Source organism: Perca fluviatilis, chromosome 21, assembly GCF_010015445.1.
Source record: "Perca fluviatilis chromosome 21, GENO_Pfluv_1.0, whole genome shotgun sequence".
Classification (NCBI taxonomy): domain Eukaryota; kingdom Metazoa; phylum Chordata; class Actinopteri; order Perciformes; family Percidae; genus Perca; species Perca fluviatilis.
The window spans coordinates 12,452,121-12,467,853 of NC_053132.1; the positions used below are offsets into that span (position 1 = coordinate 12,452,121).

The following is a 15,733-nucleotide window of genomic DNA, read 5'->3' on the forward strand; positions in this document are numbered from 1 at the left end:
TTGCATCTTCAAAGATATGTTCTTGATCCCACATATATCTTCTGTCTGGAGTTTCAGAGCTCAGATAAGATGGGAGTCAATTAGACTTGTGGTCAGACTTCTCTGCGATTGTGAGCTGTTCATTAAAAAACCAAAAGTCCTGTCACAAAGAGAGTAGCATTGGTTCAAAGTACGACGTATGCATTTTGGCGATATAACGAGGGTGTTAAAGTAGACTCATTCCACCAAACTGTGAATACTTTAAAAAGTGGAATGGGGAAATACATTTTTGTGCAATGTCACGATTATTTAGTTGTTGTTTTTTGCAAAGGTGTTGGAAACACAAAACGAAAATCCATCAAATGATGAAATTTTTCCCAGTAAGGTTTGCAAAGAACACAAATGGGGGCTAAGTCACTCAGAACCTTGTCAGAATGATGCTATGAGATACCCTGCTTTCCTAACAGACAAACCAACAGGACCAAACACGTAACTTCCATATTAAAAATGCATTGTGGAACAAAGTCTCGTGAATCACAAGCCATGTAGGAAGTGGTGCAGGACTTTGGCTCTTTGTGAACTCCAGTCACCAGCTCAGGATCATACCTGGTCTTGTAGAACAAAAACACCACAGGCCAACAGCCTCACATTTTTGGATTCCGTAAGCGTTGTCATCCACTGTTCCCCCGTACCTCCCTGCTGTAGCATCAAAGTATCACCTAGTCTCTGGATTTGCAGTAAATCTGGCTGGCAGCCACCTTGTCTGTTGAGCGTGTAGACTACAAAGCAGCTGCTTAAAGCTGACTCAGGATTTCACAGCTTAAATATCTCTCGCCGACTGCCGCTCGCCACTCACCACTCACCACTCGCTCTTAAATTTATCTGAGCCTGTGAGTTTTCCGAGGCCTCTCCGGCAAGGCGGCAAATGGGCCGGGACGGTGTGACATCCAGTTTCGGTTAGCATTGACCACAGGCTGAGGAAGGTGAAGGACATGCCTTGGTGCTATTTCCATCTCAGTCTATCAGTGGAAAAGAGGGTGGCATTGAAGAGTTCAACTCTCCAAAGATAGAGAGGGAGATGCTGTTGAGGGAGGGAAGAGGATATAAAGAAAGGGAACGTGTCAGACAAAGATGTAGTGTGTGTGTGTGTGTGTGTGTGTGTGTGTGTGTGTGTGTGTGTGTGTGTGTGTGTGTGTGTGTGTGTGTGTGTGTGTGTGTGTGTGTGTGTGTGTGTGTGTGTGTGAGAGAGATAGAGAAAAAAGGCGAGACAGTGAGAGCCAGTGATAAGTTGACATGGGGAAGTGAGATGTGACGAGCCGAGAGAAAGAGATGCTCAATCAGTGCTGTCAGGCTTTCTGGCAATCACACCCAGCCGTTGGAGACTGCAGGCAGTGCTATTGACGACAGGCTGCCTCACTAATGACAGCTAGGCTTCCATGTTTTCAGCACTGCTGACTATAAGATCAATGGACTCATTTGTGTACACCGCTAGAATATTTTTCATTACACATTTCATGATTTTTATGGCATACGATTGTGTTGAAAGGAGAGGACGAAAGACCATTTTAAAAGGTGTAAATATACTGATTTGATTATGCAGCACATAAAATAGCTGCGTTTCTCTGTATTTGTTGTTGTTGCTGCTATCAATCTGTTGAACATATGCTCCCAAAAAACAGCCAGAAGCTCTTTATTTTTCTCAAGGAGGTGACAAAAGTAGAGAATTAAAGCAAAACACCTCAACGGTGATTGATACCTCTGGTGATTTTCAGTGTTGTTGCTTTGTGCTTGCAGCCGTGGACACCACCAAGGACCCGTGCCAGAATGTGAAGTGCAGCCGCCATAAGGTGTGCGTCGCTCAGGGCTACCAGAGGGCCATGTGTGTGAATCGCAAGAAACTGGAGCACAGGTAGGTAGAGGCCTGAAGTGGGAGGGAGGCTTGTTTTATGTTTGCAAGACATGTTGTTGCTGTTTAGAAGATTTCTTCGTGGGCAGATGTCTCTGTGGCATTGGTGTCAACAGCCATTAGCTGTGCGCAAGTTAAAATCCTTTCAGTGTCTGGCCGTGAGAGCTATTGATTAAACTCCCCAACAGGGCCAGAGAGTGTCATGAGTAAGGAATTATGTCATTTCAGCTTGAACACTCATGCTGAGCAATGAGTAATTAACTGTGTTAATGGAAAACTGAACAGTCTGTAGTGTCTGAATATGACCAAGCCAATTTGAGAAACCAGATTTTTTTTTTTCGGCCTGACTTGAATGTTTAGATCAGATTTTTTTTTTTTAATTGCACAGTATTAAATTGACTATTAAATCTTAATATACCACATTAATCACTACTGAATAATTCATGTTGACATTTAAATACCACTGAATTTAAAGAACTGAAATATTTTATATTGAAAACCATTGCCAACATTCATCATGTAGTAGTCAATAAACATCAAACTCAGGTCTTTAGTTGATTTAAATCCTTATCGCCATTATTTATCCTTATACATGGCTCCACTTGAAATCCTAACAGCTAATAAGTTAATAACAGCTCCTATCAGACACAGCGGAAAGATGGAAGGACACTTAATGTCAAGGGTACATACCTTATGATTAATTAATGCTTAACTAATACAGGACTCATCGTGGAGCTAATCTAATGCATCATGTATCATGAACTCCTGTGGCTCAGTTTTAATTAATAATGAAGCCACTATTACTTGGTTTAATTACTTAAAACTACACGGATCGTCGGTTTGTGAACTTAAACATTTATGCCGTTAAGACAAACTAAAACTAACATGCAATCAAATAAGCTGTAAACTGATGAAAGTGGACAAAGTCTTTTCAGCACAGCGCATTTGATAATCCTCACCACCACCTTATATATGTGCACGACATACAGTGTATTTACAATCTGATCAAACCTGATTAAAAACCTAAAAAGGCTTACATTGTGTCCATGTCATATCATATGGACTGGAAATATGAGCAGCTGAGAGGAAAAAACACATTCATATCAGTTTATGGGGAATTACGGACAGCTATGATATCTCTCATTTGAGTCTAGGCTGCCTTTTGTTTTTACCCTAGCATCAGTGCCTGAATTGGTCCAAAAAAGGTGCCCAGTACCCTAATTCAGCAGTTCCTTGATATGATCATTGCATGTGTCTTGGATATATTTATATTCACACATATATCATGTAGGGGTGACCCTAAATAGTCAACTATGCAACGATTCTTTCGAAGGAGCTTGATTCAACTGCCAATCTCACAGCTGAATCATCGCAGTGTCTGAAAATGTGGTTATCAAACAAAAGGATCATTCCATTTGCGCTATATGGGGGTGCTGAATGTCTGATTTTTAATATAATTGCATGGTTTTCCCCAATAAATCATGATATATAGCCTATTTTGGTGTAAATATCATCCCATTAATAATAATGTTGACAACAATTAAAAATGAAGGGTACTCATGTGGACAAAAATCAGAAGTGCATTTTAGGCACTGCGCAAGCATGACACTGACATGCAGAAAACACTAAATCAGTCACCAATTGTAAAAAAGAAAGGTGTTTAGTGACGTCCATTTTATTGTTTGTAACCAAGCAACAGTGTTCTTAAGTATCAAACCACTTGACATGGAGTGCATTGTGTGCTTGACCCGCTTGCCATGTTGAAAATAATACTGAACTACCCATGTTGATAATAGGGCAGCTTTATAGGAGTTGGGATAGGATAACCATGACAGCTAAAGCATATAGAAAATATACTTTAACATTTTGGTCAATGTAATACTGGGATTTATAGTATTTCAAATGCTCCTTCCTTTACAAAGAACCTTTAGTTTTCAGTGTAAACCTCACTGTAAAGCATTTATCTGTTCCCTCAGCCATTCATTCCACTTTGACTAGAAAACAAATGAGCAGGGTTACAGTCTGAAAAGAATTAATGGAGTGAATTATTACTACCTGCAAAGTCTATGTGCTGCGACAGGCGTTTATCTTTTTCAATAAAGTGCTTCATTTACAGAGTCACTCTAGAGATGAGAAAGACTGTGTCGAATAATGGGTAATAAGCACGAACGCAACCACACTAAACCCTTCCAGCATCGTTAAGTAGCTGCCACAGAAGTCGTACTGCACAGCGTAATGCTTGTGCTCACTAGGACTAACATGAACTCAAATCACCGTGTGACAGGAAAGCAGGCAAGGGGGATTTTACGAAGCAGTGCAAGCAAATATTAACAGGCAATGCAGACAATTTGGGTGTTATTTAACCACGAGCGTACATATCTGCCTCTGAGTTTTCTATTGCCATTCCCTCCACAGGAAAAGTAAACATTTGAAAAATTCAGCAGCAACGTGTCTCCTCCAACAGTGTCCTGTTACATCCATTGTTTGTCCAAAGCAACTCTAAGTGCATTCAAACTTGACAGGAACAGGAGCGAGATGTCATCAGAAATTAGAAGTGCATTCTTCTCAAACAATGAGCAACTAAAAGTATGTTCAGTTATGGTGCAAGTGCTAGTTTTCTGTTTGTTTTTAAATAAATAAGACATAAGTTAAAGTGGTGTCACTTCGTGAGTTTCTGGGCAGTGACTCAGCTGTCCTGGTGTCGTGGGCATTTCATTCGACCACGGAGGATGACAGGCAGAATTATCTGTTACTCTGGAAAGAGATGTTACTTTTGAGCTTTTAGCCACACTAGCATAATCAATCTAGGAAAGGCAATGTCGGTCATTTTGACTTAAATATCTCAACGACTATTGGATGGATTACCATGAGATTTTGTACAGACATTTAAGGTCCCCAAAGGAGGAATCTTTTCCTGAATTTGATGATCCCTCACTTTTCCTCTAGCACTATCATCAGATAAAAATGTTGCTTACTGACCAAATACCCTCAAAGCTAATAACACTCCTATCAGCCTGAGCTTTACTTTGTGTTGCCTGTTAGCATGCTAACACGCTGAAGATGGTTACATTGGTACTGGTAAATGTTATCTCTGCTGATGTTTAGCAGGTCTTAGCATTGTCAATATGAGCACATTAGCATGCTAACGTTAGCATTAAGCTCAAAGCAACACCATGCCTCACAGAGGCTAGCGTGTCTGTAGACTCTTCTTCTTTCTTGTTGTATTGGGGTGGCATCTCAGTGACAGATATCCTAAAAAACCTGGGGAAATGAAACTATATGAATGGTTAGATGCCACTAGAGGTAGAGGTAAGTCAGAAAAAAAATTTTTCTGGTTGGACAGACATTTTAACGTTTCCTTTTTTTCTTGTTATGTTCAGAGTCAAACAGTCAGGGCAGCTGGAGGCCCATGAAAGCAGCTGCAAGCCTTGTCCTGTTGCTGCCTCCTCACCTGTATGTGGCTCTGATGGACACAACTACGCCTCTGAGGTAAGAGGAAAATATTCTGCACCAGCATCTCTCTTTACAAGCACTCTACGCTTTACCTGGATCATTTTTCTTTTGCTTTATTACTGGATTCTGCCACCATTAAATCCCTGAGAAGAAATGGAAATCGCCCATGTCAACGTTTTAAATAATGAGGGTAGGCCAGTCAAGAGCTGTTTCCTGCTGCGCTGACATATACGTGGACGCAGCAGGGCAGCACAGTTCATCACTGCTCGCGGGAGGACAAGTGCACCGGCTCAATGTGGCCGTATGATTAATGACTGACGTTGTTTGGAGCGGCATCATCGTACACCGGCCGCTGCCAGGACTCTTTATTGATTTATGTATAGTTTTTAATTTTGACCTTGCATGAGAAGACGGCGGAAAATGACAGCTCATTCTTGATGCCTTTCTCTAAGTGCAGTGTCTCATCTCAATGAACAATCTCTTTTTCCTGCGGTCACCTCCATAAATATTTTAACCGTCTCTCTCTTTCTCCTTACAGTGTAAGCTGGAGCAGCAGGCCTGCCTCACAGGCAAAGAGCTGAGCATCATGTGTGCTGGCTTTTGCCCCTGTGCCACTGCCTCCGTTACCCTCACAAATACTGACACGAAACGTGGCAAGTGGCCTTTTCTTCACCTTCTTCTATTTATGCATCTTAATTTTGGGGTTCACACCTCCCTGTCTGCATCACTGTCATCCATTTCATGAGTCAAGGTTTCAACAAAAAAGAAAAGAAAGCTCTGATGCACCACACACAGCATGCTGTCAGTAGGATAGGAACAATCAACCCAATGCTCCACATTTGGGATCAATACTCACTACCAATTTCAGAGATTACTGTTAGTCAAATATCCCCCATATGGTTAAACTGCTCTTTCAATCATGTATATTATTTAGAGTGTACACTATCTATCATTGCAGACAAACAGTATTGATTGTCCTAGCTCTCGGGCACGTAAAAATGCCAATTGATCAAAAGGATGAAATGTTACTCCTGTTTTTCATCTGTAGACTTGAATAAGTGCTTAGCCTGAAACGGAAAGTAGATTTCTATTGGACCACAGCAATTTGCTGCCGGAGAGTTAATTGCGAAATAATTGTTTCTTTAAGTAGCAGATCATACACTTGTAAATGACAGCATGAACAGTACACCTCGACAGTGAGGGAAACGTATGCCTTTGATTCTGTTCACTGTACATCACTAAAAGCAATTGGAAGCCTGTCTTTTGGGAAGGTGAGTCAGATTGCTGTTGAGTGTCGGCCAAAGTACTGAATGCTCGGATTCCCTTTTTTTGTTCCCTCAGACAGCTGCACCGGCCAGGACCTGGCAGACCTGGGCGACCGCCTGAGAGACTGGTTCCAACTCCTTCATGGAAACGCGAAGCAGAATAACTCTGGCAAGCTCGGAGCTGGCACCGCTTCAGGTTAGAAACTTACAAAGCGCCTTTATTCTCAAACTTACAACTCAATTGTCTGTGCAAAGAAATGTAGTATAAACAGAAATAAACTAAAGTGTTATGCTAATTATTTCTGACAGCGCTGGACAAGAGCCTTGTAGCCAGCTGCAAGGACTCCATTGGCTGGATGTTCTCAAGGCTAGACACCAATAGTGACTTGTACCTGGACCAAGCTGAGCTAGCTGCTATTAACCTGGACAAGTACGAGGTCTGCATCCGACCTTTCTTCAACTCCTGCGACAGCTACAAGGATGGAAAGGTCTCTACGGCAGAGTGGTGCCTCTGCTTCTGGAGAGAAAGTGAGTGAAGGGATCTCCACGACGGAGCTGAGTTTATTTTGGGTCAAATCTCTTAATGAGTGAAATAATAGCAAAGTTACATCACAGGGGAAATCGAGGGTATGCAATGATGTCACTTAATTCCACCACTGAGCGGCTAAACAAGTCCCTGCTATGCCTGCTATGAAAGGGGATAAACATTTTTAAATATAATCATCAAAATTTCTGAAGACATTGAAATGTGACACATATACAGTACTAGTCAAAAGTCTGGACCCGCTTTCCCATTCAAGTGTGTCCAAACTTTTGACTGGTACTGTACAATTGTATGTATTTGTACTTTGATACAAGGGAAGTAACAGAGGAATAGTTTGACATTTTGGGAAATATGCTTATTCACTTTTTACAGCCATTTTTGCATTTCTTTTTGTGTACGGCTCTAACTAAGTAGATACATCTCGTTAATCAGTGACCTTTAGACGTGCTGGTAGCCAGGCTAGCTGTTTTCTTCTAAGCTAATCGCCTCCTGGCTCTAGCTCCATATTTATCACACAGATATGAAAGTGGTATCAATCAGCCATCAAACTGCCTACAAGAAAGTGAAAGAGCCATGTATTTCCCACATTGTCAAATAATTCCTTTAACCAAGTCTGAGAGCCTACAGGCTGTTATTTCAAAGCAGGATTTTTCAGCCTAATCAACATCTTCAAAAGCACATTTTGGTTGCCTGTTGCTTTCTCTTTAACCTTCGGCAGTTTGTACAAACTTATGCTTGAATTCTCCATCCATTCTATCTATTTTCTACCACTGCTTATCCAGGTCTGACAGTTTTCCTACACATGATGAGCAGTTCTCTCCCCGCTGATAACAATCTGGACAAGACCTCTTTTATCGGAGTCATCTGACAGATTGCCAGAATCTCTTTCTGCTGAATAGAAAGTCTTTCTTTATGGCCTCACTGAAGTCCCACCAGAGTTTTGTCTCTCCACCATGCTGCAGAAAATGCCATGCTTTCCTGATTTAGGGTTCCTCTGGGCTAAAAAGACTCCTTTGGTCTCAACTTTCTGGTCACAACTCAGCTCTCGCTTCATCCAAGTGTCCTACACAATCAGCCACAGATCCATCATTGATCTTTGGCCTCAGCTGTTCTGGTACCATGTATGAACTATGCTTGAACATGGTGTTCCCTATGGACAGTCCATGATTAGCACAGAAATCCAATAGCTAACCATTATTGTGTTCAGATCAGGCAGACTGATCCCTTCAATCATCCCCCTCCCGGTTTCTCTGGCAATCATGGCCTATGACTGTTGTTATGCAACATGCAGTCATATACATGCAACTACAGTGCATGAAGAACATTTTCAGAATCCTTCACTTCAAAAACTAAAATATCACATTCACATAAGTATTCAGACCCTTTGCTATGACACTTGAAATTCAGCTCACGTGCCTCCCATTACTCTTGAACATCTTTTAGACGTTTCTACACCTCGATTGGAGTACACCTGTGATACATTCAACTGATTAGACATGATTTGGAAAGGCACACACACCTGTCTCTATACAAGGTCTTACAGCTGACATGCCTATCAGAGCAACAACAAAACCAGTCAGAATACTTACATCAATGTGGGTCTGAATACTTTCTGAATGCATCGTATCTTGTTCTTTGGAAAATAAGCTTTAAATCTATTTGTGCATCATCAGCTTTTACCAATTTACCAATGTTTTATTGGGTTTTTCTTTTACAGCACAACTGCAGATGGTATATTGTGATATCATGTGCATACACTCTATACTAGTACTTTGCTTTTATGAGGTCATATAATATCCCTACATAATATGTTTTAAATGCCATTGAATATTAAAACATGGTTTTAAGATCTGGTTTGATTCAGTATTGTTTTACGATCATAGAATTAATCTAAGCTGGTGTGCTTTAATATTCATTTAGAAATGAAAGATTACTTTTGTAGCTATGTTCCTGACATTTTATGTGTCGTGTCATGTTGTAAAATGTTAAACGATCATATCATATGCTCATGGTTCCATGGTTAAATTTATTCACATTTAAAGTTAAAAGACAATTACAATCATAAGACATAATGCAGATATTTGAAATGGGACATCCTGGTAAGCTATTTAAAGCTTGTGTAAAGGGGCCCAGACATTAGCAAAATATACACATTATAAATACAAACATATTGTTTGGATAAAAAAGTAAACATGTATTATACAATAACATGTACAACCTACACAAAAGGAAAAAGAAAAGTGAAACCATAACTAACTCTAACCCTACCTAAGTGGTCCCAAAACATTTAGTATTGGTCAAATTGGTCAAATATAAGATGCAATAAGAAAACAATAAAGCAGGTAAGTATAGCAGTAGAAAAAAGAAATTAACTCAGAGTCACTATTTAAAAGTCCCCAGCCGTTTAGAGTAGGCTATTCAAGCTTTAACATGTTTTTGTACTAACTGTTGTCTTATGATGTGTCTCTATGGATGTTACCTACAAGGTGTTTTAAGCCCCCAACGTTGTCTTCCAGGCAGCGGGTTAGGGTTAGGTGTCTTGAAGTCGACGTTGGGGGCTTAAAACGCCATCGAGCTACCTACAATCGCAGTGCTTTTTCAGCTGAGCTCATTTGCAACATCTGCACCATTTGACCTTTACTAAACATATACAAGATATTTCTGGTAGTAACCTCTATCGATCAGGCATTTAACCTGCATGCAATGGATTACACTGACTCCCTGATCAATATTTCATTACTACCTGATGGTATTTATAAACCACTAAGTGATAATGGATTTATGATAATGATTTGAAAACATTGATAATGCTCTGTGGACATCTAGTTTTGTGCAAGCAGAAATGCTGTGAAAATCTACAAATTCAAACTGTACTAGGGAAGGTTTATAACCATGGGGGTTAATACAAAGTGTCTTTTTCTTCTTTGTTTCTATTTCTATCTATTCTAAAGGTTCAGCCCAGCTCAGGTCTTTCTCAGACTACATCCATATGTTCTTTCTCCTAAGCTCTTGATAATCGATCAGGCTCTGAGGGAATGAAATATAACACTTCTTAAACAAATCAATATGGGCAACAAAGAAATTATGCATTGATTGAGATAAAGTTTGGGGATAGCAGTTTTAGGTAACGTCCGTCATCACTTTTCTTGTTTGACTCTCACAGAGCCGCCGTGCCTTGCCGAGCTGGAGAGGATCCAAGTGCAGGAGGCGGCCAAGAAGAAGCCCGGTAAATTAATCATTTATCGAAGCAGTACTGTGAAGTTCAAGATATATTTGATTGAAGATTTTAAAACACTGCACTTGCATAGCAACACCATTTGGACAGGGAATTACCACTGACTCTCTTCAGCTCCTTTCAAAGCCACACAACGCCGCAATATAGTTAGCCATGAAGTGCACCAGCTAACTGCCATGTGCCCCCGCACTCGCTCACGTCTCTGGGCGTACTTACGTAATAAGGCCTGGTGCAATAGGCGAGAAGCTTGAGGAGGCCCATTCAAGAGATCACAAGCGCAAGCCTCGGATTAGGTCCTAATCAGCCTGGGGGGGGATTAGAGGGCAGTGCTGGTTTTGGGAAAGATCAAGGCAAACTCGTCCATTTGGCTCCCTGAGAAACTCCATGCTACAGAATCTACCCAGCATGCAACACAGCTGCTTTTTACTCTTCAGCTCCAAACCCAGAGAAATGTTCGTCCATCCCTGTGGCCCACTTGTCTCATTGCTTGTGTTTTCTCTAGTTTTCACGGTAGTGGAGGGGGGGTTTCGGTAGTGATGCTTGTTAGAGAACTTTGCTTTGGGTTTGACAAGAGTGTCCTGAGGGAGGCTGAAACAGAGGAGCTCTGTCACAGAGGCTGTCACTACATTTTTATACGCCACTCTCACAGCATAAGGAAACAAGTCTGCCAACATACTGCATGAAATCACATCCACCAGCTTGTGTAAAACAAACAGGGAAGCGTTCTCTATCTCTGTGGTATTCTCGGGCAAAAAATCTGCCTCTCTATCCTGACGAATGGTTTTATTACAGGCTCACAAAGGCGTGCTGGCATTCCCGTTTATTCTGCAGTCATCTCAGGCATCAGCATTAGCAGCTATGTGTGCTGCTAAAACTATAAATATTTAACAACTAGGCATGTGCGTGTGTGCGCATCCTTGCAGGGATGTACATTCCCAGCTGCGATGAAGACGGCTACTACAGGAAAGTGCAGTGCGACCAAAGCCGAGGGGAGTGCTGGTGCGTCGACCAGCATGGTGGAGAGATGATGGGCACCAGAATCCATGGCAACCCCGACTGCGGTAATACAGATATTTCTCACACTGTACACAGCAAGAAAAGCTTCTCGTGAAGTCATTTTCTGTCTGTAGTCCTTGAAGTCGAATTTTCTCAAAACATGGTAATATTTGTCAGTGCAGTATTTTATTTTTTTAATCAAGGTTGAGTTTGTCTTGATTTTAGTGCACTGAACTGCCTCAATCATTCATATTTAATAATACAGACACTTACTTTTAGAAAATGTATTTCTATAGGCAACAGATTGTAATATTCCTAAAACATTTGCTGTTTTTTTTTCACTTGTTTTAAAAACATAAAGAACAATAAATAGGACGGGGGGATAACAGCTACACACATTCAAATCCTCATGTTGGATCTCAGTCAGTTATTCTTATGATTAATCAATTAATTGTTAAGTCTATAAAATGTCATAAAATAGTGACAAATGCTCATCACAAGTTATTAAAGCCCAAGGTGACTTCTTCAAATGCCTGTTGTTTTTTTTCCCCGAGTCTTAAACCCGAAGATGTTCAGTTTACAATCACGTATATACTATTGACGAGCAGAAATCCTTCACACGGGAGAGGCTATAACAAGCTAATGTTTGGCATTTTTGCTTGATAATTATCCGTCAGGCAATTGTGCAGCAAAGTGCTCATATTATGCTTTTTGGCTTTTTCCCTTTCCTTTATTGTGTTATATATCCTTTTGTGCACGTTATAGGTTTACAAAGTGAAAAAGCCCAAAGTCCACCCCAAAGAGACTTAACATCTTCCACAGAAAACACTGTCCACAAACTGCTCCAAACAGCTCTATTGTAGTCCAGCCTTTACTTCCGTGACAAACGTGCGTCACAAGTTATAATGCTCGCCTAGCTGCTAGCGTGGCGCGCCCTCATACTCTGCTTCTGACTGGCTAGCAGTACTTACTGAGCATGTGCGACTCCCAACAAAGATGGAACAGAAGTGAGATGCCTCACTCTGTAGCTAAAACAGAGAGCTCAACACACAGGGTGAAAAGAGGAGCTGCAGCAATGTGCAGTACAACAAATATGGTGTTTTCTGAAAATTAAACCACATAAACTTATTCTGGTACAACCTCTACATACAATTATGAACCTGAAAATGAGCATAATATGAGCACTTTAACACAAAATCGTCCCTCGTGAATTTATCATTTTCCAGATGAAGTGGCGGGATATTCTGGAGATTTTGGGAGTGGAGTGGGATGGGAGGACGAAGAGGAGAAGGAGGCAGAGGACACCGGAGAGGAGGCGGAAGAGGAGGAAGAGGAGGAGGGCGAGGCGGACGATGGAGGATACATCTGGTAGAACTGTCTGACCCTACGCGGAGAGCCGAGTCACAGCCGCTGGCCTGAAAATCTACAGGGATGGCTCTCTTCTCACAGCAAAAGATTTTGGGACCGGACCGGGAAGGCATGGAGTTGTGTATCATCCTGGTGGGATACGTGCTGCTGGGCAGGTCCAGGGATAAGACGATGACCAGTTTTTGTCTTAGATATGTGTAATTGCTTCATTCTCTTGTCTCTGTTTTTTGAGCAACAGAGCTTTTTGTTTTGCCGTCCTGAAAAGCAGGAACCACTGACTGCTGCGCCATAGGTAGCTAAAGTCCATCAGAATTCCTATGTTGTCTGACCGCCATCTATGCATATAGAGATTACCAGTAATTTTGTATAGTGTGAACAATTGCTTGAGTATTAGAGCCGATGTCCCACTGGAATGACTAGAGATCAGAATTTAAAGGAATAGTTCGACATTTTGGGGAACATGCTTCTTTGCTTTCTTTCCAAGAGTTTTATAAGAAGCTTGATAGCACTGTTAAATACAGTATATGAAGCTAGAGCAATGAGACGGTTAGCTTAGTTTAGCTTAGCATAATGACTGGACACTGGGAAACAGTTGGCTCTGTCTAAAGATAGAACAATATCAGAACTTAACTTCTAAAGCTCACTAAATAACATATTATATCTTGTTGTTGTTTTTAATCTGTACAAAAACCACAGTATAACCACAACATGTTGGGTTATTATGTGCCGGACTATCCAGGAAGTCACTGCACCAGAAAAAGAAATAGACCGGCACATAACAGCCTGTAAAAATGCAAACTGTTTTTACAGTTTTTGTACGGTTTAAATTAATGAGCTATAATGTTTCAATTAGTGAGCTTTAGAGGTGCTGGTAGGTGGATTTTGTTGACTTTGGACAGAGCCAGGCTAGCTTATTTTTAAGTCTTTAGTGAATGGTATGTCACTGTGGTGTTCACAACTTGTTTCCACTGCCCTCCAATGGCCAACCAAATCAGTTATTGCAGCTATGAGCGTAGCTAAGCTAATCATCTCCTGATTTTAGCTTCATATTTATGGTACAGAAGTATTTATCTTCTCATCTATCTCGAAATAGATAGCATATAAGCATATTTCCCAAAATGTTATAATTCTGTTAAAGCAGATCAGTGTAATGTGGTAATGTATTTCCAAACTGATTCTGTATATAAATCCAGTGTAAAGGATCTGTGAAGATAGCTTTGAGGATTTCAGGTTACTCCGGTTTCAAGCTACCTTTATGACAAAGGTGCACCACAGCTCATAGCAGTTTTTAAATTGACATGCTTTACACATTAAGTGGAAACACACAAATATACAGGACCTACATTTCCAGTTAGATTACTTTAATTATAACCTGTAGAATGTACTTTAATGGCCCAAACTGCACCTACAGTAGAAACCACGAGTCGCTAACTCTGAAATCATGTCAAAGAATGTGCCACTACTATCTTTCATTCTGAGTTTGCAACTTGAAAAATTGTACTTTATGTTTATAAAAAAAAAATTGTGTGCGTTACTTGAAGTTCTGTGTGTATACTTGAATTCACATTGTATTTTTTTCTATGAGAATACTGTTGCCATGTCTTCATTCATGCTATTAGGCCAGCCATTTGGTTGTTTTTAGTATTGCATGTTAGTAAATAAGAATGTACTTCTAGGCTGAGCACTTTACTAATAAAGGCACTGGAGCCAAAGTGGATGTTGACTTCAATCTTTTCCAAATATTATCATCTAGAGAAATTCAATTCAGTGTGTGGCTACTGTACCACCAAGTCACACAAGGAACACTGGGCTTAGGTTAATTAAATAAATTTGTAAGATAAAGGCAGGTTGATTGTCTTTGCTGTAGGGAGGTGGTCAAAAGAGGACATGGATCAGATCTGTATTTTCAAATTTAAGCTTGTGAGCTAGAAAGAGATTTTGAGCATAAATGAACTGCACCCCAGCCTACCTTACATGGAGTACTCTGCCTATAAAAACTAAGCTAGCTGTGTAAATATGAATATTTTGGAGCACAGAACTACTTTCTCATAACCTTTAGGTCCCCCACCTGGTGCGTAAAGCACTGAGAACTGAAGATTATTACAGCTAAGGCCAGTTACAGCCTGTGATTACAAGGCACTAAATAAATATAATTTCATCATCATCTACAATCATGGGGCCTGCAGTGGAATAAAAACAATAAGACGTTGAAAGCTGCAGTCTCCTCTCAGTTCAGTCTCTGACGAGCACATGGGGATATTCTGGTGCTCAGCTGCCACCTCATGCTAAAAGAACACATTACAGTGGAGGGGTTGCCATATTGCATACCACTAAATGACCATATTGTGAAAGACATCACTGTCAGAGGGCAAATGGATGATCAAATTAGCTAGGAAAGGATCTGTGCTGGTTTATTTAAGTGCATTTAGCAATTCTACAGTCGCAAGTAAAAGTCCTTGATTCAATAGTTCAAAAGTAGCCTACATGATGAGATATTTGCAGCAGTAAAATCTTTAAAATCATTTCTAACGCTGACAGGCAGCCAGTGAAGGGCAGCAGGGATTTGTGTAGTGAGGTCACTTCTCATAGAGTGTTAAAAGCCTGGAAGCGGCACTCTGCAATAACTGCCGTTGGTTTGATATTACAGTAAAGCAAATCACAATAATTAAGCCTGAAGATAAAAGCATCACCGACTTTCTCCAAGTCTGAGAATGAAAGGAAAATATCAGTGATGTGTCAAAACAAAATATGGTTGCATCACTTGAGTTACATGAGCATCCGATGACCGGTCTGAATCAAAAATGACTCCGAGATTGCTGTACAGCCTTCTGGCTTCACATTGGTCGATAGATAGGCTACTAAGACAACGCATAAGATACAGTGCCTATATTACAACATTAAATCACAGTGAATGTAATTTGGATTTTTATACTTCCATGTCAAAGTGAAAACAAATATCTTGTTATATCTTTATAGCGGACTTAAGT

General features: G+C 40.6%; 1 protein-coding gene across 1 annotated transcript in view; it reads left to right on the forward strand.

The window, feature by feature from the left end:
* Positions 1–14,458, forward strand: part of LOC120550721 (testican-2-like) — a 42,339-nt gene extending 27,881 nt beyond the window's left edge. The window contains exons 4-11 of the mRNA XM_039787474.1: positions 1,774–1,888; positions 5,266–5,374; positions 5,877–5,991; positions 6,680–6,799; positions 6,913–7,131; positions 10,311–10,373; positions 11,306–11,443; positions 12,605–14,458. Of these exons, the coding sequence (XP_039643408.1) occupies positions 1,774–1,888; positions 5,266–5,374; positions 5,877–5,991; positions 6,680–6,799; positions 6,913–7,131; positions 10,311–10,373; positions 11,306–11,443; positions 12,605–12,750 (1,025 nt within the window). The 3' untranslated portion in view covers positions 12,751–14,458. The remainder of the gene's footprint in view (positions 1–1,773; positions 1,889–5,265; positions 5,375–5,876; positions 5,992–6,679; positions 6,800–6,912; positions 7,132–10,310; positions 10,374–11,305; positions 11,444–12,604) is intronic.
* Positions 14,459–15,733: the final 1,275 nt, after the last annotated feature.